The sequence below is a fragment of the Macrobrachium rosenbergii genome, chromosome 54 (genome assembly GCF_040412425.1).
Source record: "Macrobrachium rosenbergii isolate ZJJX-2024 chromosome 54, ASM4041242v1, whole genome shotgun sequence".
NCBI classification, from domain to species: Eukaryota; Metazoa; Arthropoda; class Malacostraca; order Decapoda; family Palaemonidae; genus Macrobrachium; species Macrobrachium rosenbergii.
The window spans coordinates 19,920,550-19,947,602 of NC_089794.1; the positions used below are offsets into that span (position 1 = coordinate 19,920,550).

The 27,053-nt window shown below is 37.2% G+C and overlaps 1 protein-coding gene across 10 annotated transcripts in view; it reads left to right on the forward strand.

Annotated features, from left to right (window-relative positions):
- The first annotated feature begins 520 nt into the window (after positions 1 to 520).
- LOC136834830 (uncharacterized) overlaps positions 521 to 27,053 on the forward strand; it is a 28,557-nt gene continuing 2,024 nt past the window's right edge. Inside the window, exons 1-14 of one of the 10 annotated variants that reach the window (XM_067097594.1) lie at positions 758 to 893; positions 2,787 to 2,864; positions 4,409 to 4,490; positions 5,851 to 5,918; positions 9,048 to 9,116; positions 12,463 to 12,577; positions 16,377 to 16,513; positions 17,758 to 17,872; positions 18,324 to 18,423; positions 20,001 to 20,197; positions 22,932 to 23,024; positions 24,508 to 24,632; positions 25,781 to 25,872; positions 26,259 to 27,053. The exon at positions 26,259 to 27,053 is cut by the window's right edge and continues 2,024 nt beyond it. In XM_067097594.1, the coding sequence (XP_066953695.1) occupies positions 2,829 to 2,864; positions 4,409 to 4,490; positions 5,851 to 5,918; positions 9,048 to 9,116; positions 12,463 to 12,577; positions 16,377 to 16,513; positions 17,758 to 17,872; positions 18,324 to 18,423; positions 20,001 to 20,197; positions 22,932 to 23,024; positions 24,508 to 24,632; positions 25,781 to 25,837 (1,194 nt within the window). In that variant the 5' untranslated portion in view covers positions 758 to 893; positions 2,787 to 2,828 and the 3' untranslated portion in view covers positions 25,838 to 25,872; positions 26,259 to 27,053. Of the gene's footprint in view, positions 894 to 2,786; positions 2,865 to 4,408; positions 4,491 to 5,850; positions 5,919 to 9,047; positions 9,117 to 12,462; positions 12,578 to 16,376; positions 16,514 to 17,757; positions 17,873 to 18,323; positions 18,424 to 20,000; positions 20,198 to 22,931; positions 23,025 to 24,507; positions 24,633 to 25,780; positions 25,873 to 26,258 lie in introns of all 10 variants that reach the window. The other 9 variants (XM_067097591.1, XM_067097596.1, XM_067097593.1 and 6 more) reach the window with 9 other exon arrangements.

A 27,053-nucleotide genomic window follows, 5' to 3' on the forward strand; every position in this document is an offset into this window, starting at 1 on the left:
TAAGAAAGAACAAAATATAAATAGCCACCTTCGGTCATTACCAAAGTGCCACTATTAACAACTGTTAAATATTCAACGACCCAACATTATTGTTAAGATTGGCTGTTTGAATTACATAATAGGACAACAAACTGTGAAACTTATAGTTACCATCATTTAGTTTAAATTAGGTACCGCCCTAATGAGAACAGCCTCAACTAGCTTCCTTTTCTATACAGGAAAGATATTGGAAAGAGAATTCTTGAGCACACAGAAACCAGTCTGTTCAGCAAGTTGCTCCGAGGACTAAAAGGATGTGAAATTTTAGACACTCAAAAATAAACTTAAGAAAGGCATGTCTGTTCAAAAACAGATACATAATTCAGGAAAACGATAAACTGTAGCAGACAAACAAACAAGGACCGCCGGAGGGCATCCAAAAATAAGCAAGGATGATGGTGATGAAAAAATGTGGCAAAATTTTTACAGTTATTGTGTTTTTGTCAAGTCTATAAGTAAATGATCTGACGATACATTCATTAATGAAGAGGTAAAGTGGGAGCGTGACTCATTGCTTAAAGAGCAACGGTTGGTTTAGGCCTACCCACCCAAACTGAACCTCTAACAGGACGGGAAGCTTTTACCTATGTAGTGATTTTTACGGACTTTTTTCTCCTGATTTCACCATGTAAGTGTTTTATGAGAGCATAGAAAGTGTCTAAGAAGTAGATAAGAGAAAGAAATACTACAGACATGGAAAAAAAAACTAAAATAAACCGAAAACGCGGAATTTGAGGAGCCGTTACATAGGTGAAGCTTCGAGAATACAACTGAACAAGTTAAAGTGACCCGGGTTGAGCAGAGCTGCCGCTAAATCCGATTTACTCTACGCCATTTCCTACTGTTTTTGTCGGGTAAATTTTCCTTGATTGATTGTATTGTCACTTATCAGTGCCGACATAATTCAGTATGTTACGATTTAATAGCCCCGACGGCTACTAGGCTATTTTAAATAGGTTGCATAGTCGTAATCCGAAGTAGCCTATCGTAGCCATAGCTCTATGGAACTGATCTAACCTAGGCCTATAATTCTCGTAGGCCAAAGCCTTTAATTTTGATTACATAATGCTTTGATCACGGCTACTAGGCTAGGCCTAGTTTGCTATGTAGCCTATGTTGGCTGTTAATCCTGTTTAGGCCTAGGCTCAGTGGTCTAACAGGCTAGACTAGGCCTAGGGCGATACTACCTTTCCATGGTCTACTTCTAGGTTAAGGAAAGTTTTAGTATAACCCTTTACTAGCTTTTTTCCTAGATGACTGGCTTAGGCCTATTAGAGGCTAAGATAGGAGCAGGCCTGGGCTACTTCCTAGGCCTACTGTTTAACCCTAGGCTGGAAAACTATAGGCTTAGGCTTGCCGTTGATTAAGCTCAGGCTGAAAAACCGTAGGCTTAGGCCTAGGCCTACTCTTGATTAGCCTAAGCTCAGGCTGAAAAATTATAGGCTTAGGCCTACTTTTGATGAGTCTAAGCTCAGGCTGGAGAACTTGACCTAACATAGGGCGCTGCATCCTACTTGTCCTAACGTAGTGCTGCATCCTACTTGACCTAACATAGGGCGCTGCATCCTACTTGACCTAACATAGGGCGCTTCATCCTACTTGACCTAACATAGGGCGCTGCATCCTACTTGTCCTAACGTAGTGCTGCATCCTACTTGACCTAACGTAGTGCTGCATCCTACTTGACCTAACATAGGGCATTGCATCCTACTTGACCTAACATAGGGCACTGCATCCTACTTGTCCTAACATAGGGCAATGCATCCTACTTGACGTAACATAGGGCGCTGCATCCTACTTGTCCTAACGTAGTGCTGCATCCTACTTGACCTAACATAGGGCACTGCATCCTACTTGACCTAACATAGGTTCCCTCATCCTCCTTGACCTAACATAGGGTGCCTTTTCCTTCTTGACCGACAGCCCGACACAAAGCACAGGACAACTGCAGATTCAGGGTTATCTTCTGTCCCCTTCATTGCCATCTTGAATGGAAATGGTCGGTCCGTGGACTATCTCAGCCTAACCTAATGATTGACTGTTTTCCTGCGGGGTTCTTCCAAGAAGGAAGAACTGCACTTTATTTCTTAATGAAATTTTTTGACTGAATAATATAGAAAAGGATGTATATGATGCAACACAGGTGAGATAACTTGAAGAATTGTGATGAGAAGAATGTGAGAAATTTACTGTCTTTCATGCTTTTATGAAGAAAAGATCTGTGGGATGCCATTTTTAGTACCTTCCCCTCAGGGATTAACATAAAAACATAAACAAAATATGTGAGAAATTTCTCACATCATTTTGGTCAATTTCTCAAGTTGTCTCACCTGTGTTGCATATCATATACACCCTTTTCTGTATTGTTCAGTCATAAAAATTTCATTAATATAATAACTCTGTGGGGAGCACTTTCTTAGAACTACCATTGTTAGACAGAATATGTGTAAGGGAACTGAATGTCAAAATCTTAGCAAAAACTATCAGAGATGACATTTGTTTCTTAAAGAATATAAATCAGAGCTTCTGAGAAAAATATTTGTGGCTGAGTTTTGAATTATTTGTGTATCTATAATATCCTAACATTAAAATTGTCAATGAAATTAAAATTTTAATGACTCATGGAATGAAATCCAGAACTCAGATTTTTTTAATAGTACTGTCATACTAAATGATATGTATACCCAAGTTTGGGAAGGAGCTTTGTTTTCCAATGTATTTTTAAATTGTTTTCATTTTTTCTCTAGATGCTGTGAATTTCTGCCAACAAGACTGGTATATTTGCCTTCATGATGTTTGACTCGTCAAGAGCCAGAATTCCCAGGGTATGTTCACTGCCATATTGTGTATGAATAAACGTATTCTACAGAAGTGCACTTTATTTTTTTATTTTATCATAAGGCAGGAGCTGTTAGGACACAGAATTTAGTACTGTATTGGTGCAGTGTGGGGAGAATACACTAAGTACCAAATGTGGTTATCAGGAATGCCCTCAGAAATTATTTGTGAAGCATTTTGAAATATCCAGTTAGTCATAAAATTTAAAATGTTGCATTACAGTATATAGAAATTAAAAGCAAATACTATACCATTGTAAAATATTTTTAATTTTTTTTTTTTTTTAGAATTTTCAATGGATTGCCAAAAAAATGTTAACAAAAATAATAAGTACTTTACAGAAAAATTATATATTGTAATGTAAATATATTTGATTTTTTGTTTTGATTTTGAGGTTCTTCAGTGTAAAGGTGGATGAGATGACCATCCAAATGCTATTGTCTGGTCTAGACACAAGGAAAATAAGAACAAGAAAGAATGAATTGTAGGACTGCATTTCAAAGGGATAAAGAGGTCCTCTCAGTGAATCAAAATTAGTAAGTCAGAAACTGGAACCTGAAAAAAAATTTGAAAACTGTTTACGTAAGAAACAGCTTCCAAACTTTGCAGTATGTGGAGGGCTAGTTACCAAAGATTGAAGAAAATAAGTGGTGATGATAGGTTTTACAAGGCTGGTAGTAAATGACAGGTAGTACAGCAGGGTTTTTGTAATTCTAAACATGAGGATATAGTGAATATGAGATGCTTTTGAATTGGTGAAGTTTTTATATGTTGACGCAATGATTCATATATTTGTTCCTATGGGAATACAATACATCCTTGCTTATGTCAGAGTGTTCCCAATATACAAGTTGGAAATGGTTATTTAAGTTTGTTAATAATGAGGTTAATTGGTGGTGGAAGGAATCTTCAACTCACTTTTGTTTCCACGTAAATAAAAGCCATCACCTTTTATATAGGAGTGTCCTAAGCACAGGCCTGAGCGTTCGTTTAATTCGGTAACAATTCATTAACTTGTGGTTATGGGGGGATGAGTGGCATTTCCTTGTGGAATTCATCTCCAGTCATTTGCAGAGACAACCTCCCACCTCAGGAGTGAGTCTCCGTAACAGGCAGTAATTTGTATTTCCTTGAGAACAAGTTCCAAATTACTAGTATAATTTTACTTTTTGTAGGTATTCGAACCAGAGCCCTTTATCATAATCCCATCTCAGTAACCTTGAATGATTCATGATGCCAAAGAAAAAAGTGCGGGGCGATGACAGGAGTGTGGGGGAATCCCCCCTTACCACCATCCTATCACTAATTAACAATCCTGTTGTCAAGTTTCAGTAACCTTTTCCAGCTTGTGCCAGAAACGCTCCTGCTTAAATGCTCTGGTTGAAAATTCTACTGACTTTGAAAGAAAATTGTCATTTGTATATTGTTGAGTTACCTAGGTGGTATTAAAGGGGATATTTTGATTATAACTTTTTCAATAAATGGCTTGTTGAGCTCTTTGTATTCTTTTTAGTGTTGTTTTTCCTTCCAGGACTGGGCTGAAAATATTATGGAGACATTCAGATTTTCAGCGTATGACTTAAAATGCATGAGGACTTTCCAGAATGCTGTGGGTAAGTAATACATAACACTTGGTGAATCTATGATAATGTTTATTTAATAGTACAGTGTGCCCTTGCTTTAGCATATCCTTGATTTAGCACACACAATTATGGTTTGCTAAGCAGCAGTACTCAGTTTAACAAAATATAGCCTCAAAATTCTGCTAAATCAAAAGGTGTTTGCGAACTCCCCCTGCAAAATTGTTATGCTAAACCAGTCTCAGTTTAGCAAACGAGAAAGTGTCTCCAAATTTTTCCAAATCTGGAATGCATTTGTCAACTCCCCATGTACCCAAATGAGTGAAAAACTATTGTTAAACTGATATGCTTTATCCTAAGCATCAACCCTTTCCTTTTGCTAGATCTGTTGTCAAGTGATTTTAGAATGCTGTTCAGTCACTTCTGTGTCAAGTGTGTTTTTGTTTTTCCAGTGAAGTATATACACAAAGTTTGAGTAAGGTGAATAAGATAGAGTGCACCACTTTGTGTGTTCAGCATTTGCATTTTAAAAGTATGCACTTGTCAGAGAGAAATTCTTGCAACTGCAGGCTATATTAGGCATAAAGTAGTGTACAGAATAGAAATTGTAAAAGGATCTTTGATAACAAAAACAGATTATAAAGTGTTAAATTGAAGTCTGTTCGTTCACTGTTTACATCTCATTTTTTTGTGTGAAAGTGGCTTGGACAGTATGTTGGCAAGCTACGGGAGGTAGGCTTACAGTGTACATGAATCTCTAATTTATGATAACAGAAACGAACTATAAAATTGTAACCTGGAAGTTTACAGGTACTGTAACTGCTGGCTTGGGAGACGACCACAGTTTTTTTATGGGTTGAGGGGAAGGACATATCCTGGAAAAAACTTTTCTTTCTCCTGATTTCATTGCCTCCCCACAGCTGGTTATTTTGAAGCTTCTTACTTATCGGTATTCAAAAATTCCCCACTTGATGGCTCAGTGTTCAAAGTCACTGTCTCACGGTTGACGAAGCACTTTCCACTTGTTCCCTTTAGGAGTAAATTACTCCCAGGGTATAGTGAATTGGATATTAAATGAAATTTGTGGCTTAATGTTTTTGAATATAAAAAATGTTGTGGTGTAGTGGACCAACATTCATAATTTGTCACATGTTACAAACTTACTAATCAGCTATCATGGTGGAGGTGGGTTGATATCAATTTTAAGTAAAATAACCAGAATTCAACAGGCATATGCATAGTAGAGTCGATATCAACTTATACCTCTCTCAGTGGCTTTGTAATCAAAGTCTGTATTTTTATTGTTTTTATGGTTATTTTTTGTATCGTGCAATTGTTAACTTGCTTTTCACTGTCTCTGCTTCTAAATAAATACCGATTGCTTGTATTCTAGATATTTTGTATGGTCAAGTGTATGTCGTCAGGCTCAGCCACTGTGGACGTATGGAATTTTATTGCAAGGTACGTAGGTTTTATGTAGTCTTAGGCTGCATGAATGTCTACTTGTTGATTGTATGGTATTCCATTATGATGTATGTGATGACATAGTTTTGTTTAGTTGCAGGTTGGATCATTGTGTACTTGTTGATTATATGGTATTCCGTTATGATGTGTGTCCCCTTGGAGGGAAGTGCTGTCCGTGTGCCTCACGCAGTGCACTGTAGGTATTACTTAGCTTCTTTGCAGCGTCCCTTCGGCCCCTAGCTGCAACACCTTTCATCCCTTCTACTGTACCTCCATTCGTATTCTCTTTCTTCCATATTACTTTCCACCCTCTCCTAACAATTATTTCATAGTCCGACTGCAAGGTTTTCCTCCTCTTACACCTTTCATACCTTTCTATTCACAATTTCTGTTTCAGCGCTGAATGACCTCATAGGTCCGAGCGCCTTGCATTGGGCCTAAATTCTATATTCCATTCCATTATGATGTATGTGATGTACGTAGTTTGTTTACTTGTGGGTTGGATCATTGTGTACTTGTTGATTCTATGACATTCCATTATGATGCATGGTATTCCATTGTGAGGTATGTAAGTTTTGTTTAGTTGTAGGTTGAATCATTGTCCACTTGTTAATTGTTGTTATATCATGAAGTGGCTTTGTGTATCTGTCATGTTTTTTTGGGGGGAAAAGGAAAGCAGTAATGGTGGTATGGAATCCAGGAAATTTGTTTTGATGATATGGACCACCGAAACATTAATAATAGTTGTTTGATTCCTCAGATTATGTGGCTAATTAATCCTAACTTTTCATCAGATGGGGAGCTGTGTATGAAAAGAACTGTTATGATAAATATGTATGCTACATTTCAATACAAAATTCTACCACTACTTCATTTACAAAATTAGTCCCCATGGGGGTGGGTAGTGCTGTCGGTGCCCACATTGCACTGTAGGAAAATAACTACAGGTTATTTGCAGCATCCTTTTTGCTCCCTAGCTGCACCCACTTTTTAGCCTTTTGCTTTGGTACTTATGTTCCACTTCCTTTCTTCTGTCTTTCTGTGCAACCAATCCAATTCCCTTGTTTCACTGTCCTAAGCTTTTTAGCTAATTTTTAATGAATCAACCAAAAAATCCTCCATAACCACTCACTACTCCACCCCTACAACCTTCTATCATGGTAAGTGCTTATTGAAGGTATGTCTTTTTTTTTTTATCTCCATCATTGCTCCACAGTTTTCCTTCAATATTTTTCATTCTCTTATTGTATAGTGTACAGTGCTGAATTATATCACACAGTACAGTACTGTAATGTATTTATGAAAGCTTAGTTATGGTAGCTTTTTGTGATGCTCTGTTACCATGCTGTATAATGTAGGATTGTCTGTAGTCAACGATCTAGGTTTGTAAAACTACACAACAGATATCGTTTACTGTACTGTTATATGTCTTAGTGTGCTTTACAGTGCGTACGTACCCATATTACATATTCCTACGAAATACCGTGTACAGTAGTTCTCTGCAAAAAAAACTTATAGCCTATGCTAGTGCATACCACCTTGGATTTTGTATAATTCTACTATGTGATATCTTATGGTTAAAATGATTTTATGACACATTTTATGAGATGTAACGGTGTCATTAAGCAGCACCGGTGTACCTGCATGTATTTCTATAAAGAAGACTGTATTGATCAAGTATTTAGGAGCAACAATATCCAATACAGGTTCTTATGAGCTGGTGTTTAGTAAAAGGCTAAAATTGGCAAATCAAACAATGGACAGGCTGAATAAGACTAGGAAATCAAACATTGTATACAAAAATTACATACAAAAGTAAGATCATACATTAGTGTAGTGTGATGTTTATAGTTACAGACATATCTCATGGTATGACAGTGAAACACTATCTCTAATATTCTTTGACTTGAGAATAAAGCTTTAAGAATAGAACTTGTGCTTGCTGTTTGGGTTGCAAGGCATCACCATTCACATCAAATTTTGGTACCCATGTTGAAAATGAAGTTTGAGAGGTTATGACACTGCTTTCAGGCACTGTGCACACTGCTTTCGTTCTTATTTAAGTTAGTGTATGGAACTTCACTTGGCAAGGTAATGGACTGGTTGCTCATTTTAAGTATTAAAAGTTGTATTTTATATTTCTTTTGCAACTGAATTGCATTTTGTTAAGGCAGGTTCAACTGAAAGAATTTAGATGTAAAGTGTTGGCTTTGAGACATAAATTTCCAGCCCAACATTAGTAATCTCTTTGCAATGCTCCATCAGCCCCAGTTGTATCCTTTTTTAATTTTCTGTAAACGAAAATGATTGAGATGGCATTGTCTGTCCATCCGCACTTTTTCTGTCTGCCCTCAGATCTCAAAAACTACTGAGGCTAGAGGGCTGCAAATTGGGATGTTGATCATCCACCCTCCAATCATCAAACATACCAAATTGCAGTCTTCTAGCCCCAGTAGTTTTTATTTTATTTAAGGTCAAAGTTAGCCATGATCATGCATCTGGCAATGCCATAGGACAGGCCACCACCGGGCCATGGCTGAAAGCTTCATGGCCTGCGGCTCATACAGAAAACTTGATAGCGCCGGAGAAACTTCTGCGCATTTTTTACTTATTTACAGTTGTGCTTTTCTTCCATACCTTTGGTCTCTGGTCTGCCTTTATAGCTTAGTGGTTAGGTTGAACTATTTTTTATAAACAGCTATCCTAGCTGTCTAACTTCAACCTTGCTTGGCTCCAGTATTTATCTCAAGTATATACATGAATTGTGACTGGCCTTCTAGCAAAACTACTGATAATAATAATAATAATAATAATAATAATAATAATAATAATAGTAATAAAACAGCATTCACAAAGTGAGGCTGAAAGCAAATAAGTGGAAACATTTACTTGTAATTCATCAGATATTTACTTTATAAAAGATATAAAGACATAAAAAAATATGATCAAGAATATATAGTATCTAATAGTTAACATCACATGATCTTTGTAGTAAGTGAGGTCCACCAGATCTGTGTATAATAATGTCCACAACAATCTCTTCTTTACTTCTCATTTCCACATGATTAAAATTACTTGCACTGGATGAATACAATGCAAGATAAGTAATGCAAACTTTATTTTCAGGTGTGTCAGAAGGAAATGTCGAACGAGAAATGTGTCTTGGAACATTCTCTATCTGATGCTCATCAAAAGGTACTGTTTATTATACAGAACTTTGTATTTTATTGTTCCTTGATTGAGTGTTGTTACTCGTGAAAGCAAGTAGGGATATTCAGTCAGTTTTTACGTTTTAGTTAAGTTTTATATCAGTTTTACCAGACCATTGAGCTGATTAACAGCTCTCCTAGGGCTGGCCCAAAGGATTAGACTTATTTTACATGGCTAAGAACCAAATGGTTACCAAGCAACGGGACCTACAGCTTATTGTGGAATCCGAACCACATTATACCGAGAAATTAATTTCTATCACCAGAAATAAATTCCTCTAATTTTTCAATAGCCGGCCGGAGACTCGAACTCGGGCCTAGCAAGTGCTAGGCAACAACTCTGCTGACTCGCCCAATGGAGAACTAGTCAGTTTTTGGGATGTAGACAAATTTGCTGAATGCCCATTGTGACTACGCTTCTATTGTCCTCTCTCCCATGCACACATGAGATAATTGGTGTCTGATAAGTAGGTATAGCTGAAATTTGGTCATGCTGTTAGTAGTTTGCTTCATTTTAATTTTTTTGTGCCATTATTATTATCAAGTAGTAAACAAGATAAAAGCAATGACACCTGTACAACAGATATAATCACTCAAGGCATCTTATGCTCTCGTTCACCTCCCTTCCAGTGACATTTACTGGTAAGATTCCTTTGTCAGTTGGCAGGAAAGAAACATAAGGCAGATAACCGGAAGGTGAGGACTTGAAGCTACACCCTTCAAAATTTACTTTGCTGCAGGCAGGGAAGACATCTTGGTTATCACTAATTAGTTTACCCCAATGTGATCTTTCCTTTCACTTGACTGAAACTGTAAAGACATTTTCCAGAATTTCTACAGTATGTTGTAGAAGTTCTGAATGTTCTTTGTTCTGTTCCTGTGGCCCCAGCTTTTTTGCTTTGTCTTTTACTTTTATTTGGTCCCATAGATCTCTTCCCACTTAACTGCAACTCCTTCAACACTGTAGTACAGTACTTCAGTTTTCACCTCTTATTCAAGAACATTTCTTTGGGTGAGCTGCATGAGTCTACAAAAGAGACTCAGTGATCTTATTAAACCATGTAAACAGAAGGCTGCAAGCTTAAACAATGTTTAAATGCTGAATTTTCAAATGTGACTGACTTCATATGAGTAGGGTGCTGAGAGAACAAAGGAGAAAGGGATGATTCAGAATGCCAATTAAGCAGGAAAGAACACAAAACTTGAAGTTAAACTTGCAAATGTATAATTTGTGGATTTTTTTTATTCAGTTATTAGTATAAGTTCTTATGGAAATATGAACCATCTCCTCTTATGTCGGAGTAGTCCTGGTATGTGGAGGAAACAATGGTTGGAGCTTGGTAACAAAGTGGTTAATTTGTGGCAGGTAGGTAGGCTGTTATAACAACATTTTTTTTCATTCAGACATTATGGATACATTTTTGTGCTGTGCTCATTTCTGACTGCCTTGGTGAAGCTTTCTTCATAATTGTAAGTGTTGATGATTGTTTTGTGCTGTGATTGTGAACAATGGATGTTGTGAACAAAGGTACACGATTAGTGTGAGCAATGATGTGTAGAACATGAGTGCGTTTTTGTTTGTGGCTGTTTTATGTCCTTCAAGATTGCCGATCATCTCTGCTGCTGGAGTAGGATTTGCAACCCTGACTCTCACTGGGAGAAATGCATTGGCAGTTCTCCCTTACAGAGGAAGAGATTTGGGATGAAGGATAGAAAGCCAAGAAGCAGGGGGGGAACACTCCTCTGACAACACTGCTGCATCTTTTTGGTATCTTCCTGCTGGACGTCTTGTCTCTTCCTTTTCCTCTCTTGCTCGTTCCCTCTGGCTTGGTCTGAGGGGGATACAGGTGTGAAGTTGGTTGCCAGCAGGTGCTCTCTGGCACTGATGGCCTGGGCATCCTGGTGAACCCTATGCACATGCTTGTGGTTTGTTACTTTGTGCTCCTCTCCTGCTAAGGAGGCCAACCTTGCTAACCCACCTGTCACAGATGTTTTACCTTTTGGAGATATCCTACGGATTAGGATCTTCGTCTTCATGCTGTGACCAGTGTAGGAGAGAGAATGATGTCTGGAAGGAGCAAGGTAAAGAAATGCAAGTGCATACTTTCCTCTTTGTCAAGCTCTTCCTCTTTCTTGTTTGCCCCTTTCCCTTGCAGGAAGTAGTAGTTGTGGTCTTGAAGGACCTCTTACATGAAGCCCAAGCAAACTTCATTTGGGCATGTACCTTCTCCAAAGGTTGATGATGATGCTCACCTACCCCCAGCCAAAATGTCCCCCACAAGTAGGGTTGACCTGATGGTGTTTGAGCTTGCTGGTGACCGTCCTGTTTTCCCAATTCTCCTAAGACAGGAAGATTGCCCTGGACTCTCCTCATGCAGTTTGTACTTCTTGTACTTCTCTGGAGATGTGAAGAGAAGAATTGGCACTACCACAAATTAACCACCACCTCATCAAGCTTCAGTGACTGTTTTCAGCTCCTGGAAATTCTCCTGCATCAAAGACTCTGGTTTGTAAATCTAACTTAAAATTTTGACACAGTATTTTCAGATAGTTTGTAACTAAAACAACATGCATGATCTTTCTGATAACGGGGGGTTACTTTAAAACTAAAACCAGACTAATTATGCAAGGAAAGGGAACAAAGCAAAAATTTAATCTGAGACAGTAAGATAAAGAGTAACAACAGTCAGGATGAAGTTGGAAAAGCCATAACACCACTAGTAAACAAAGTGTCCCGTTCTATGAAAGCTTTATTTTCCACACAGTATACCCATGGTCACTTGCCATGGAAATGGAGGAGATTCTGAAACTACAAAACTCGATCCATGACTGACTGGAGTTGATTTGTAAGATCACAAAACAAATGAGGAATTAGCTGAGAGTTTTTATATTAAGAGGCTAGAAAATACAAGAAAGTTGGTTTGGGCATTTGATAAGAAGGGGAGAAGAGCAGTCTATCAGGGTAGTAATATTCTAAGTATGGAAACCTTATGTGAGTGGTGACGATGATGATGACATAGGAGATAATTGCTTCCTGTGTTCCTTAATTGCTTCCTTTGGTCTCTTACTGTTTAGTTTTCTAACTTCTTATATTTATGTCTAGCTCCTACTTTTTTATTTATCAACTAATCATATGATCTCCATGAGAATCGAGAAATGTAACTCAGTTGTGTCTTTCAGCTTCCCGTGATCCATTGTAGCTTTCAGGAACTGCTCGGGTTTGTTGGTTATTTCAGTGAAACCTGTTATTTTGTATAACAGGCCCATTAACCTTGTACTCAATCCTGCTCTCTTTGTTTGTATTGCAATTATAGTTTGATGTTCTCTTGCAGAAATTGAACAGCATCCCTTTAGCAAAGGTGGAGGGTACTTTCCAAGGTCAGTCTTACAATTATCCCCCACATACACTTCAGCACAAACTTCTGCTTAGTCGTATACCAGCTGTAGGTAAGCATGTGCAGGTTTTTTTTATTTTGTATAATAAATTTCATTTATGTTCACTGAAATATATAATTGCATTTTTGTATTTATAGCATTTTACACCTTTTGTTAGTTTTCATCTGCCATTAGGTGTTTATATATATGAGTGATCAGGTTTTCTCGTGTGAAAACAGTTGTAGCCTTAACTACAGAAATTAGAGGGAATATTAGACTTGTTTAAAGGTTCTGAAGATTAATCAGTAGTATTTTTTTAGATTTTACGGTTATACTTACCAATTTTCATGCACAGCCTTTAGTCTGTGCAGAATGCATCCAGGTAAACCACTTGCAAAATAAAAAAAATATTCCCTCCTTGCATGCACTGCCCAACTCCATGGGGCCACAAGGTGACACTAATCATTTTTTCTTCTATGTACCTTGTGATTGTGTAGACACTACTAGACATGGCACTATTCTTCCTAGGACTGCAAGTGTTTTTTGCTGTTTTTGTGCTTTGCCACTCGTGGTTCATCCTTTTTTCTCTTTTTCATTGTGGGAGAGGTCTTGCTGGATTTTCTACCTATGTTGAGTTGCTGATGTATAGCGCTGCTTGGTGAAGCTTGGCCTGGTCCTTTTCATGACAGTGTTGCCTTGTCTTTGAAGGGAATGAGCCTATTGCCCCCAGGGTTCTTTTGTGGTTTGCTCTGACACCCTCATTCTGCGCTATGGGTTTGGAAGGATTTTGGTTTTCCTGTTCCTCTCTGGAATCTGGTACTCTGCAGTTGCCTCGGTGGTTGTTCCCCCCTTGCAATTTTGTCTCGTAGCACTATTCAGTCCTTCCTTATGTCCTCAGGTTGTCAGGATCCCTCTCTCAGGCAGTGTTTTTTAAGATCCTTATCCATGGTTGTTCCATTGTAAGCCTCAGAAATAATCCTGTGGTTCATACCATTTCTGTACTTTTGTTGTTCCTGGAACTTGTTTTTTATCTACAGCTAGTCTTCTCAGACTTGATCACGTTTTTCACCCCTTGTGGAGTCACAGCATTGGGGTTTTTGCCTTCCACTTCAGTGTGACCTTCTGTGATTAAGGAAGGATAAGATTAGGGATCTTTACTTTTGGTGATTGAGTTCTTTGCTTGTAACATAGTCAGAATTCTCAGTCATACTTCAGTTGATCCTACATCTTCCTGTTGTCAGTTGTTTTTTTGGGGTGATTTTTCTCAGAATTCTGTGAAGTTCCCTGACATCAGTGGCAAGTCCTGTTTGTACTGTATGTTTTTGTTTAGCAGGGTTCCTTGGATCTGTTTTCTGCAGTCAGATTCACCACCTTGGCCTATTATTGTCGCACCAGTCTGGAGACAGTCAAGGTATCTATGTGGACTTTTGTATTCAGGCAATGCAGGCAAACTTGGAAGTTCCAGGTGGCCTTGAGGCACGGATGATTCTCATCTCTCGATTCATTTGTGGCCGTAGTGGTAATTGTTTCCAACTCTCCTGTTCTCATTGTCCATGGTTATGATTTCTTTAAGCCCCAAAGATACTTGTAGAGCAACATTTCCCATCATTTTTGGACCTCTGTGGTTGCTGCATCTTCTAGAGCCCCAGTTATTAGGTATAACCTTAGGGAAAGTGGCTCTCCTCAGTCATGGCAGCAGCTGTTGTGCAGACAGCTGGTCATCCATCTTCACTCTTTACATTCTCTTGAGGGGATTTGTTGTTGGTATGACGGATGGGGTTCTCATCTACCCTGGTCTTTGGTTATCATAATACTGACTACTACTGTTGAGGAACGTTGGCTGGCTCTTCTTCTTCGTCTTTGCCAGGTCTTGGCCCTGCTTTCTCGTCAGGCTGCTTCTAGGGAAACAGACTCTTAACAACAATAGAACTTGAAGCTAGTTTGCCTTTTGACTCCTGGAGTTTGTTGACCCTACGTGAATCAGAGTTTGTAGAACATTCATGAACCTTTTGAGTTGGTTCTCAGTCTCTCTTGTCGCTTTTTAGACTACTGTCATTCACCATTCTGGTGTTGTAAAATAATCATAATGTATGAAATGTTTTTAGTCACATTTAAAGTTTTTTCTGCATAAGTTCCACCATTGCCACTAGCACCCAAGGGTTGGGACACAATTTCCAAAAATGAAGATGCCTTGGTACAAACTCTCTGGAATTACTCATTGTCCACCTGAGGGAGTCAGTGCTATCAGCGCACCTCATGCAGTGTATTGTAGGCTTAACTGAAGGTTCTTTTCAGCGTTCCTTCAGCCCCTAGCTGCAACCCCTTTCATTCCTTTTACTATACCTCCATTCATATTCTCTTCCTTCCATCTTGCTTCCCACCCTCTCCTAACAATTGTTTCACAGTGCAAGTACAAGGTTTTCCTCCTGTTACACCTTTAAAATCTTTTCACTCAATTTTCCTTTCAGTGCTGAATGACCTCATAGGTCCCAGTGCCTGGCCTTCCTTCCATTACTCACTGTCCTCTAGATTTGGGATGGTAGCTTATGCTTAATCCTGCCCAAAGCCAGTCTTTCTCCACAAACTTGTTTATAATGTATGTAGAAAGAAGGTACTTTAATCCAGCAAGTCTAAATTGAGAATTTACAACTCATAGCGTACCAGCCCAATTCTCTGTTATTATACACTTTTATTTAGCTTGCTTTTTTGTCTGTTTGTGTGTTTGTCTTGGTCAAATCTTGTAACTCAGTTTTCGACCTGTTCCCTTCATCCGATGGACTTGAAATTTTGCATGTTACTCAATCCTAGTGACAATACAACCTTGCATGGTCAGTAGGTTGGCAGTGACCTCTAGTGACCCTACAGTGACCTCTCCCAGTATCTCAGGATTTGTATGAAGTGAATAATTCTATTGATTTTCATACCCTCTTTGACTCGGTAGGATAAGTTAATAACTCTATGGATTTTTCAAACCTCCTTTGGGTCGACAGGATATTATAGAATGTCACATTTAATTTTGTTAGCTACAATCATAAATCGGTTACATTATCTGTCAAGACTAAAAAGTATAGGATAAAAAAAAAATAATCATTTTAAAACAAGCTTTTATTGAAATATACTAAAAAGTAAAAAATAATTTTTTGAGACACCAGGATTTTCTTACAATTAATCGTGACTATAAAAATAAAAGCTTGGGCACAAAACATGGAAGGAAATGCTGCAAGAAAAAGTACTTGTAGTATTTCCTTCCATGTTTGTCCCCCAGGCTTTTATTTTTATAGTCATGATTAATTGTAAGAAAATCGTGGTGTATCTCAAAAAATTATTTTTTAGTTTTTAGTCCATTTTAATGAAAGCGTGTTTTAAAAACTTTTTAAAATATTTTTTTTATTACTGTCATTTCTGAGTTATTGCCACACTAGTTTTATGGTTAATAAGTTTTACGAGTTATCAAGAAAATGCGGTCTAGAGTTTGGGGATATACTGTATCAGTATGTAGGTAAGTTCTATAACATGATTAGATTTATTTTTAGATTTAAAAGTCATTTTTAAATTAGTTTTTAGTTAATATTGTGTTGAAACCATTTTTGTTCAGTATTGCTCTTGTATATTTTGGTGTTGTTTAACTAGAATTATTAGCCATAAATCCATTTAGTAACTGTAGCTTTCCTGTCTCTAAAGTTTTCTGATCCAATTCAGCAGACTTTCTGGTGTGCAATGTCACTTGGGTATCAGCAGGGTTGTCCTTATTGTATTATATCTTGTTGGGTTATTTGCAAAATGTCCCCATACTCTAATGCAGTGGACTGTTTTGGCGCAAAAGCTGTAGTGTGTAGAATAAGCTGGAATCATTTTTAATTTTCCATCTTAGGACTGCAGATGGTGGAGGGATATCGTAGAAATCCAAGAGACGAACCGTACTACAGATGCAACCTGTGTTTAGCCCATGGACAGACGCCTGGTGTTTTTAACCACATCATTGGTAAGAAGCACACTGAAAAGTACATTGTAAGTATTAAAATGTAGTTCTTGCTGGTCATTGTTTATTGAAGTTTTGTATAAATTTCTAGACTGATTTCAGTACTCCTGATGATCTCATTTTAAGGTACTGTACATACTTGATAGATAGTACGGGCAGTCCCCGGTTAAAGGTTGGGGTTCCGTTCCCAGCTGAGCGCTGCTAAACAAAAATCGCAGATAACCGAAAATCAGTGACAAGAGTGCCGACAAACGGCTTAACGACGTCGTTAACAGGTTATCGGCGCTAATAAACCGCTTACCGCCATTGATAAACCACTTACCGGCATATAAAATCTGGTTAATGATGTCGTTAGCGTAACGCCGAAACACCATTAACTAATGCCGCCGGTAAGCGGGGACTGCCTGTATTCTTATTATCATTCAGAACATGAATCCCATTCATATAGAACAAGCCATTGACTTGAAATTCAAGCATCCAATGTATATGGTATTCATTGAAAGAAGTAACAGAAGGTAATAGGAAATACAGAAGAAGAGCGAGATGTTTCGTGGAAATTTGAGAGAATATTTAGATGTGGTGAAACTTTTACTTAGCTTCTGATGTCAGTTCCAGAAAGAAACCCAAGCAAAACCTTTTACAAAATGCAGATAGAAATTGAGGGAAAATGAGTATAATAAAGTGGTGTAAATTGCATATGAATGCATACAAGAGACCACAGGATGTATTGTTGTAATGTGCATGGTTTATTTTTTTTTTTGCATAATAAGAATATTTTTTAATGGCGCTCTTCATTTTGAATGAGCTAATGCTGTGTTCTTTCAGTAGAGTAATATAACCAGATTATTATGTCAAATGCCTTGACTTGTAAAGGTGGCTGTATTAATGCATGAATTTGTATGGCTGCAAGTCACTTTACTTGTGCTGCATATGTTATTTGGTTTATTTTTTTCCCACGAAAAAGAATATTCCAGTTTTACATTGTTGTAGACATCTTTCAAAGTTAACGTGAGCAGCAGTGAAGGAGATTTGACAATTACAAATCTATTGATTGCATTCATTAAAGTTTAAAGAACTTATAATGACATCCTTTCTACGAATTGTATCGCATGTCTACAAATCAACTTGTGGGAACATGATATACATGTGTGTGAATGATCTTGCTAACAGTAAAATTGATTTCATCTTCTAAGATAAAAGGAAAGTAGTTTTTGTGATTTGGGCAAATTTGGCATTGTATTTAGATAATTAGATTTATTGCATTTCCTTACAGAGAAACCGTTGTGTTTTGATGACCTCAGTTATTTCTCCAGTGACACTAGAAGTTCTTCGCAAGCGGTTAGTTGACGTTGAGGGTCTAAAGTGTGACTTGATCAAAACGATAATAGGTAAGATAACTTACTGGTGTTCTACACTTTTCCTCGTTGTTGATCTAAGATGATTTTGTTGATTTGTAGTTTTGGTTTCGTATGGGTTTTTGTATTTTGCTGTAGCATTTTACCTCATGTTGTTAGTTTTCCCCAAAGAGGATTATATTTGGATGAAGTACTACAAATCCAGGTATATTAACCATTGGAGTGCACAATTATTCCTGAAAAAAGAATTTCTCTTAGTGTTATTGTACAGAAAATTCTGTCGTCCCTATACTAGCTGCTTTTTTAGTAAGCACAATTGTCTATCATAGAAAACATAACAAACTGAGATGACATTTTAAAGTAAGGACAGCCTGAACGGCCACGCGCAACTCATGGGTGAATTGATAATTGCCTATCCAGCATTAAAGAGAGAGATATCAAAATTGTATCCCAGGTATGTATTTTGTGTCATGTATTGTTTCAGGTCTGAACTGCTACCCTCAAAAGTTGATTGATGCTGCAAAAGCAAAGCTCACAATGAAAGCCTGGAGAATGCATAAGATAGACATCAGAACTGAAGACAGGTATGGGTGTCATGCTAGTTTTTCTTTCATTGGAATGATTGCATTTTATTATATATCAAAGGTAGAAGTTGAAAAGTTGTTCGGTTGATCAGATAAAGCTAGTCTTTAATTTGTAAATGGAGGTTCAGGTGATATCATTAGAAACTGTTTGAAAAGCAGTTATATTTGGTAGAGAGTAAGCTTAGTAATATTGCCTATAACTATTATTTTTCTTTGCAATGTTAAGCAGTTTACCGTAGCTAGGAGTGGCCACAGAAAAACAGTGCAATAGTCACTGCAGTGTACATAATTATTATTATTATTATTATTATTATTATTATTATTATTATTATTATTATTATTATTATTATTATAATTATTATTATTATTATTGCAAATATCCTTGGATTTTTAATTTATCCTAAAGCATTCATTAATCAGCAGTAAAAAAGATATTTATTTTGCCAAAAAAATTTTTAGCAAGTGATTTCATTAACTGTGTAGCATGATAATATGCACTGCATGATGATTGTAGTTAAGCTGGTAGCTTTGCTCACCACCCTACCCACATGTTAGTCCTTTGCAGATGAAATTGAAAATAATTATGGCTTCTTAAGCTCTAAGTTTTAGTTCGATATTAGTGGGTCACGTTACGTACAAGGTAGAAAGGTCTCTCAAAAGAAGTCTTTCCTTGGTTCCTTTGGGCAAAAGGACAATTGAGAACTATGAGGGTGTTGAGCAGTGGTAATTGTGGTGTGAAAAAGGGTTAGATCTCTGAAGGGCAAATGAAAGACGCTGTTGCTCTTGTATCAAGGAAAGGTGTCGCTGATTGGTAGACAGCTGCTTGAGTGATGAGTGTAGGCAGATGATGCCAATGTACTAGGCTGAGAAAAAAAGCAAGACAACCAAAGTTAATCTTTACGGCGACAGAATCAAACAGGATTGGATTACCTAAGCAGACATTGCTCTGCAAACAATGAAGTCCTATCAGGGCAAGGCTAGGGGTATAGATTAGGCTATGTTAACAGTCCCAAAAATAGGGTAAACAAAACCTCCAAGTACAAAATTGTTAACAATCAGAACAAAGCAATTAAAAAACATTGGAAACCATGCTGACAGGAGGTACATGACTGGGTGAGGGAAAACTGCAAATAATAAAAGAGATGAGCCTATAGGCTACTCTCAGTGACTACAGAGCAATGCAATTTTTGCTGGCTGAAAAGTTAACTCCCTGAGAATCTTGCAAAATATTCATAAAGAGGGGAAGGGAGGGTAGAAGCAAAATATTTTCCTATATAACAGTAATTAGGCTTATTGCTTAGCTGAACAAGTTTCTCGATGTCAGTGCCTTTTTTAAGCAGAGTCAAATGTAGATGGGTATTTTGTGAGTTGTTTGTCAGTGATAACAAATGGTATCCTTCATTTGCTTGTTTTTTCTTCACTGCCTGTTAATGACAGTGTTTGTAAGAAAGTTGCACATAAAACTGAAGCTATTAGACTGTTTTTCCCAAAAATGTGAAAAAAAGGTAATTTGTACAAGTAGTTTTTATCGTCGCTTGTAAATCTGTGTTATACTAATCAAAACGATCTTGTTCTAGGTCTTCTAGGCCACCTTCGCCAGTCCCTGGTACAAGCCGCTCATGCAGAGATACTTATAAAGCTAGTAATTCATCCTTTACCAGTAACTTAGAGTCAAGCCCGTCATCTGTAAAACGAGAAGGCAGGGCATCCTCCAGCTGTCCTGATCAGTCTCCACCCAGGAAGAGAATGTTCCTAGATGGCGCCAGTGGTGCAAGTACGTTCAGCTAAAAATCCTCTTTATTTTGTGTTGTAGGATTGGTATGCTGTTGTTGTTTATTTTTATTTTAAAATATGTTGTGTTTCAAGAATGGCATGTTGAATTAAATGTGTATTCTGTTGTTTTTGGTGATAATCCAGTGGTATTCATCTTGATAAACTTGGTCTGTGTGTCATTTTATTGTGGACTGCTGTGAAACTTGTGAGGGCACCCTGACCTCTCACTGATTGTTTTATGTTCAGAAGTCTGAAGTCATTAAAGAATTACAGTGCTACAGTCTCAGTTTTTTGTATGTTGTTTATTTTATCAAAGTGACTTTTTTATGATGCAGCCATCTTAGATTTCCTCAGTGGGAATTTGCAGTTCTCCTATTACAAGGTTTGTTTACTTTTTCTACCATTATTCTGCCAAACTTTGGAATTATGTACCACTGTTCTCACCGACTTGCTTCCTCCTTCAGGCTTAACTCAGTCTGCTCATTCAGTTTTGTATTTTTCCCATCTTTTATTTCTATTCCATTTATTTCCTGGATAAAAGCAAATGACATTTTACCCAAACATCCACTTTCACTCTGCAGTTTACCCATACATGCTTCATGCTGACAGAATCTTGTCATGATGAATATGTACTGTACGTAGTTTTTATTTGTTGTACAATAACTATATTTAGGAGAATTATTCCAAACAAAATAACTTTCCAAATTTGAAAAATAGTAGGAATGACTTCAGCAGAGCACAGACGCAGGCATTCTGCTGTTCCACCTCTGACTGGTTCTGCTTTTATGTATTCTGTTATGGTATTTTAAAACCTAGCCACTGCAGGGGGAAGCCAGACCAACTCGGTGTAGGTCCCAAGCTTGGAGGAATAGAGAAGGTTGAAGTTAAGAAGGGCATCAGTCTGTAAAACATCTGCCAAAACTGTATATGAAATGAGCCATTCAGGATAGAAACAGCTGGAGGAAGCTCATTAAAAACAGCAATCCTGACTGGTGATTAAGCAGAAAAGTAGTAGTTTCAGTATTGTAAAGCTGTGAAAGGCTCATGATTTGCAGGTTTATTTACTTGGATCTTCATTGTGCTCTGAAGCAAACGGGGTTATACTGAGAAACATTAAAGCTGCAGGACTTTTTTGATTTTTAACCTTGCTGAGTGCACCTTTTTAGCAATCATCAGAATCATTAGGAAATATAACTTCTAGCTTTTTGTCTCTCAGAGATTTAATAATTCAAGTGCTCAGACAGTTTCAGGACAGCCTCACCAAAATTTTAGAAGGATTTCTTCATTATAAATCTTGAGTGGCAGAATGAAGTTAATGAGTTTGGTGAAATGAATAGAAGACCTAGCAAGAGATGAGGGTTTAAACCTCATCAAACTGCTTTGAATGGCTCATGTTAAATCACTGGTACACTGTACAGTACCTTAATGAACATCTGGCCTCTTATATGGGAGACTTTTTTTGAAGACAAAATTAGTGTTTGCAGAACGTCTGGGATCCAGGAGAGTACTTGGCAGATTTCGACCCAGGCAGCAAGGATTTGATAACTTGGGGGCTTGGGAAGACCCAAGAGTGACTATAGAATTACAGTACATTATAAAAGTAAAAGTGGACATTTTTTCATATCCCCTTCAGTGGATGGTAAAAGTTTCATTTGCAAGAGTCACATTCCTACACCATGATTAGGTTGTTAGCATCTAGAAACACCCTTGTGGTCAAGTTTCAGTTTATGCACCCTCCTACTTAGATTCGGTTTTTGTTACGGTTGTGGTCATATGGATGCATTCTCTCAGGCAAGATAGAAATGGGTCCTCCAGCTGCAAAATAGCTGAGAGAAGCTTTTCCTTGATTTTTGTTTAATCTAATTGGTTTTTATTGCATTTATAATGAAAAGCAGCATGTGGCTTTATATCGGTCAGTTTCTCTGAAGCCAAATGAGTCGCCACAAACAGAATTCACTGAAACTCATATATATTCATCCATACTAATATATATATATATATATATATATATATATATATATATATATATATATATATATATATATATATATATATATATATATATATATATATATATATTGTATATATATATGAAAGCATACACATATAGATTCATTCTATATATATATATATACAGGCAGTCCCCTCGTTAACGGCGGACTCGGTTAATGGCGATCCAGTTTTATGGCGCTTGTCTAGCGACGAAAATCGGCAATTTTCAGTGCCGAAAATCGCCAATTTCCATTTATCGCTGCCGATAATTGGGTATTGGCGCCAGTACATATCTAACAGAGGCGCCGATAACCGAAAATCGGCACTTTTCAGTGCTGACAAGCCCGAAAATCGCTGAAAAAGCGCTGGAAATTGCCGATTTTTGGTTAGTGGCGATTTTCGGTTATCATCACACTCCCAGAACGGAACCCCCGCCGATAACCGAGGACTGCCTGTATATATATATGAAATTTGTGAGTGAGACTTCTAATGTAGGGTTACTTTCATATCCAGATTTTAACTCAGTACCATGCTCTCTCTGAGTAGGAGGAAAATATTTATACAGGGTTTTTAAAGGTTGATGAGAGTGATGCATGGAACAGTCATGGATATACTTATGCTAAGTTTGCAGTATTTTGCAAACTTTTATTTTTAATTTCATATGCTTAATGGTGTGTTTTAAACAAGGCTGAATTTTGTATATTAATTGTCCTGTTTTGCTTCCTCTTTTTTCTTCATGCTAGCTACAGGATCAGCTGATAAAGAAGTGCAGACTTACGAGATGGGGAATATTATTAAAGGGCTGAAGTTCATTATGGAAACTAACAAAGGGACAGGTAAATGTATCTCCAGATTCTTTATGCATGCTGTCATTATACAGTAGTATCCTGCAATCATATTTTTCCATAGTATCATTAAATACATCAAGGTAACATTAATATCATGAAACGGGGTGACCAATTTATTTTCAGTTGTAGTATAAGCAGATAAAGGATTTAAATTTCTTACCTCCCATGTACAAGTAATTTGTGAAAAATTTATTTTATCTTTTTGTAACATTTGAACTTGAAGTCTTCTCTGGTCAAATGCTTGCTTGGCTGTTGTAGTTTCACCAGCATTATCTTCATAAACAATTTTGTATCGGCTTTATGGAATTTGAGACAAGGTGAATTATGAATTCTCTCTTATCTTTTCTGTCTTAAGCTCATTTTAAGCTCATTCTATGCCTTCACCAGTCCTTTTTCCTTAAGTTTCTGGGTCATCCTGCAGGTTTTCATTCTACAACTTCCGTATCTACTGCTTTTTCAGACCAACTGTTCCTCATCCCTTCTCATCACATGTCCAAACAATCACAGCCATTGAGATTTCAGTTTTTATCAGCTTCTTAGCTTTTTCAATTTGGAATTTCCATCTTGATCAAAGCCCAGGTTATCTGAAGAAAATTTCATGTACAATTCTGGTGATTCCTCAAGTTTGTATCTCAGTTTTCATCCACTTCTTTTGTTCTTGTCTCATTTACCTGTCCTCACAAATTCAGGTTTTCTTGCTCCAGCTTTTGCCACTTATGAAAAAACAAATCCTTAGAACTGGCCATGTGATGGTAGGAATTCGACTTGGACACAACTAAAATGTGGAATAGTAGTGCAAACTGTTCGAGTTGTAGAATCTTCTGATCTCCAAATATTTGAGCGAGGAGCAGATTCATTCCTGTTCTCTGCTGATGTCTCCTGAATTTCAGGTTTCCTCACATTTATTTATTTATTGCCTCTCCTCATAACTTGTCTATCGTCGCAGGCTGATTTCTCTTTGGACCCCTTTTGGGTTGGTAGTCTGTTGAATTCTACCATAAGGGTTTTCAGCCTCTATGAGTATGATTTCTGACAGCAGCCTGTGAAGTGACAGGTGAAGCTGAGAACGCTGCTGACAAGAACCAACTACAAGGCTCATGGAAGTCCTTGGAACCGGAAGTGTCCAAGGGGGAATAAACACAAAACGTTCTTCAGCTGTTAGGACCCCTGTTCCTTCCTGGGAAACTTAAGAGAGTAGGACCAAGGCCCTACAAAAGAGAGTGACTAAACAATGGTCATGAAGGCAGAGGAGTTTGAGAAGACTTGTCATAGATGGGCAGATACCAAGTATAACATATTGTCTCAATTTAGTAACAGTATTTGTTAACATGTTTATGTAAGCATTACCTCTTTTAGTTGTTCATTACTTTTCATATTTGCAAAATTAATTTTTGTACTTTTATAACCACTTGACACTTTATTTGAAATGGTGGAGAGATATTAATGATGAGGTTTTTTATCTTTTTTGCAGCTTCAGTCTTACAAAGTAATCGTGAAGCAAAAGAAGCCATTGATCTGATGTTTGCTATAGCCACAGTGCTTAGACTGAATGCAGTTGCTGAAAAGCCAAGCCCCCTGAGGGAGAAGAAAGTTGCTGTAAGGAAATTTCTTAGTCTGGTTGTTTTACCTCACTATCTTTGAAATCAAATTTTGCACGTTAAAGTATTATGGGTTTCTTCCAGTGTAGCTAGTTAGTCTGTGGCTTGAGACCTGACCTTGTTGTAAGTTGAAGTGGGAGAAAGTTTGATAATTAATAGAGTTATCATCACCATCATTATTAGTATTTTTAAGCAACTTGTTCCTCTGACAAGGTCAGTTTTAAAATGATCCTCTCCTCTCTTGTTAGCCATGTGGACTTTCTGCCTGAATTCCCATCTGGCTTGCTGCTTCATCTTTGCTTCATTGCCCATGATTTTGTTACTGGTTTCTTTCCTGATAATTTCATATCTACACCTTTTCTAAATCACTGCTCTTTGGTCCTGATCACCACATGTAAACCATCTACCAGCTGAGGATCTTAGCGCTTTGCAATCACACATCTTTGAAACCTTTGTAATTGCTCATATTTCTGTTAGGCAGAGCAGTACAGGCCTTATAATGTTCTGTTCACTTGTGGGATATTTAGATGCAATAATAATAATAATAATAATAATAATAATATTTTAAGACTCATGCTACTATGATTATTTTTTAATGATAATAATAATAATAATAATAATAATAATAATGGAAGTCATATCATATTATCATATCATGTATTATACCTGTGAAATTGTTTTTTGCGTATTATAGGCCCTGTGTTTTTCTGCTGATATTCTGTTCACAAATCTTTGTTTGTGCTGCATATGATCAAAATTATGTCACCAAAGTGGTTCTGAAAAGATTGGTAGTAATCCGTGGAAGGCTCTGCAAGGGATCATTTTCTTGAGACTGATGCAATGTCCTTGTATTTTTATCCGTGTATTTATCAATTTGTTAACTTGTTTTTTCTTTTGCAGTAACTGATCTCCTCTTTCTTTATTTCCTATTACCTTCTGTAACGTCTTTCAAATGAACCCCATATTCTTTGGAAGCTTGAGCCTAGCCCCCACTGATCGAAAGGGCCATTTTTTCCTTTTAGATGCCATCTATCTTACTTTTTTAATTACACAGCATTTTCTTGTTTCTGTATATTTTATGCTCTATGGTGTATTTTGCAAGTTTTTTCATTGCCATGGTTTTATTTTCTACTATTTATTCCACAGATTTTTGAGAATATATTAGGAGAGATCATGTTCAGCCTCAGAAAGGTCCCCCTGTAACTCCTCTTGGATGACAGTGTTTACATAGGATGCAGGTCAGTGTGTAAATATTATCCATAAATACTTTGTGATTGCCCTTTCATTTTGCTGCAAGTACATTTTCTGTAATTTGTGAGATATTAGAGTAGTTTTGAAGGAAGCTAAATGCCTGGCTTATCAAGATTTTCCCACACTGGCACATATCCTTAATATGTCGCAGTTACTTATATATGCCAAATGCAGACCTTAGATTCTTTAAAGTTGATACTCTCCACTGTTGGAGATAAGAGAAGTGGTTACTGGAGTGAGAGTAAGTGAAACATGTTGGTCACCTGGCTCAATTACAACTGCTGAGCAGTTTTTCTTCGTCATATGTTCATAACCAGGTGTAATCTGCTTTAATACTTTCTTTCTCTTTTTCTGCCATTGCTGGGTATTGCAGAAGCAAGAGCCTGAGCAATACTATGGTTGAAGTTCAGGTAACATTTTCAAGAGGGGATTTTTGGCAGTCCACTTGATGTGGTAAATTAATCGATTGTTTTGAGGAAGTTGCAGTTTACACTTGTTTGACAGACATGCTCGAGGTACTGCATGTATGTGCCTTACTGTGATAGCTCTTTCTTATATGCACATTACATATTTACATCTGTGAATACTGTATTTAATATATTGTAAAGCACACTGTCCAAGCTCATGGGCAAATAGAAAGCCACCCTTAGTGAAATGTAAGGGTATTAAACTGTACGTTGGCACCTCAACTTAATGGACCTTCAGTAGTGGGATTTTGTTACTTATCGGATGCATTGCAGGTCCAGGAAAAATTGATATTTCGTACTTTGTGTTTGTGGTTTGGAAGTCAAGTAAGTGTGGTTATATTTTCTTCGTGCAAAAAAGTTTTAACTACAGTGTACAATATAGTTACATTCACCTGATGTAATGTACCTGCTGTAGATTGTTAAATTGCTGCTTAAAAAGTGATATTTGAAAAGTGAGTGTCAGTCTTTGTCAATCTGGCAATCACCTGCTCAGAAATTCTGAGATCTTCGGTTAAATAAAGTGTAATTAACATGCACATATGTACCTGTACTGTATTTGCATTTCAGAATGGGCAATCACACTGCTGCAAATCATTGTTAATCAAAGATATAAAAACTGTCCTTCACATTAATATTTTTGAAGTGATTTAGTTTCATTGTGTGAGCATGTACTCTGCTGTAATTGCATGGTGTGTATACTA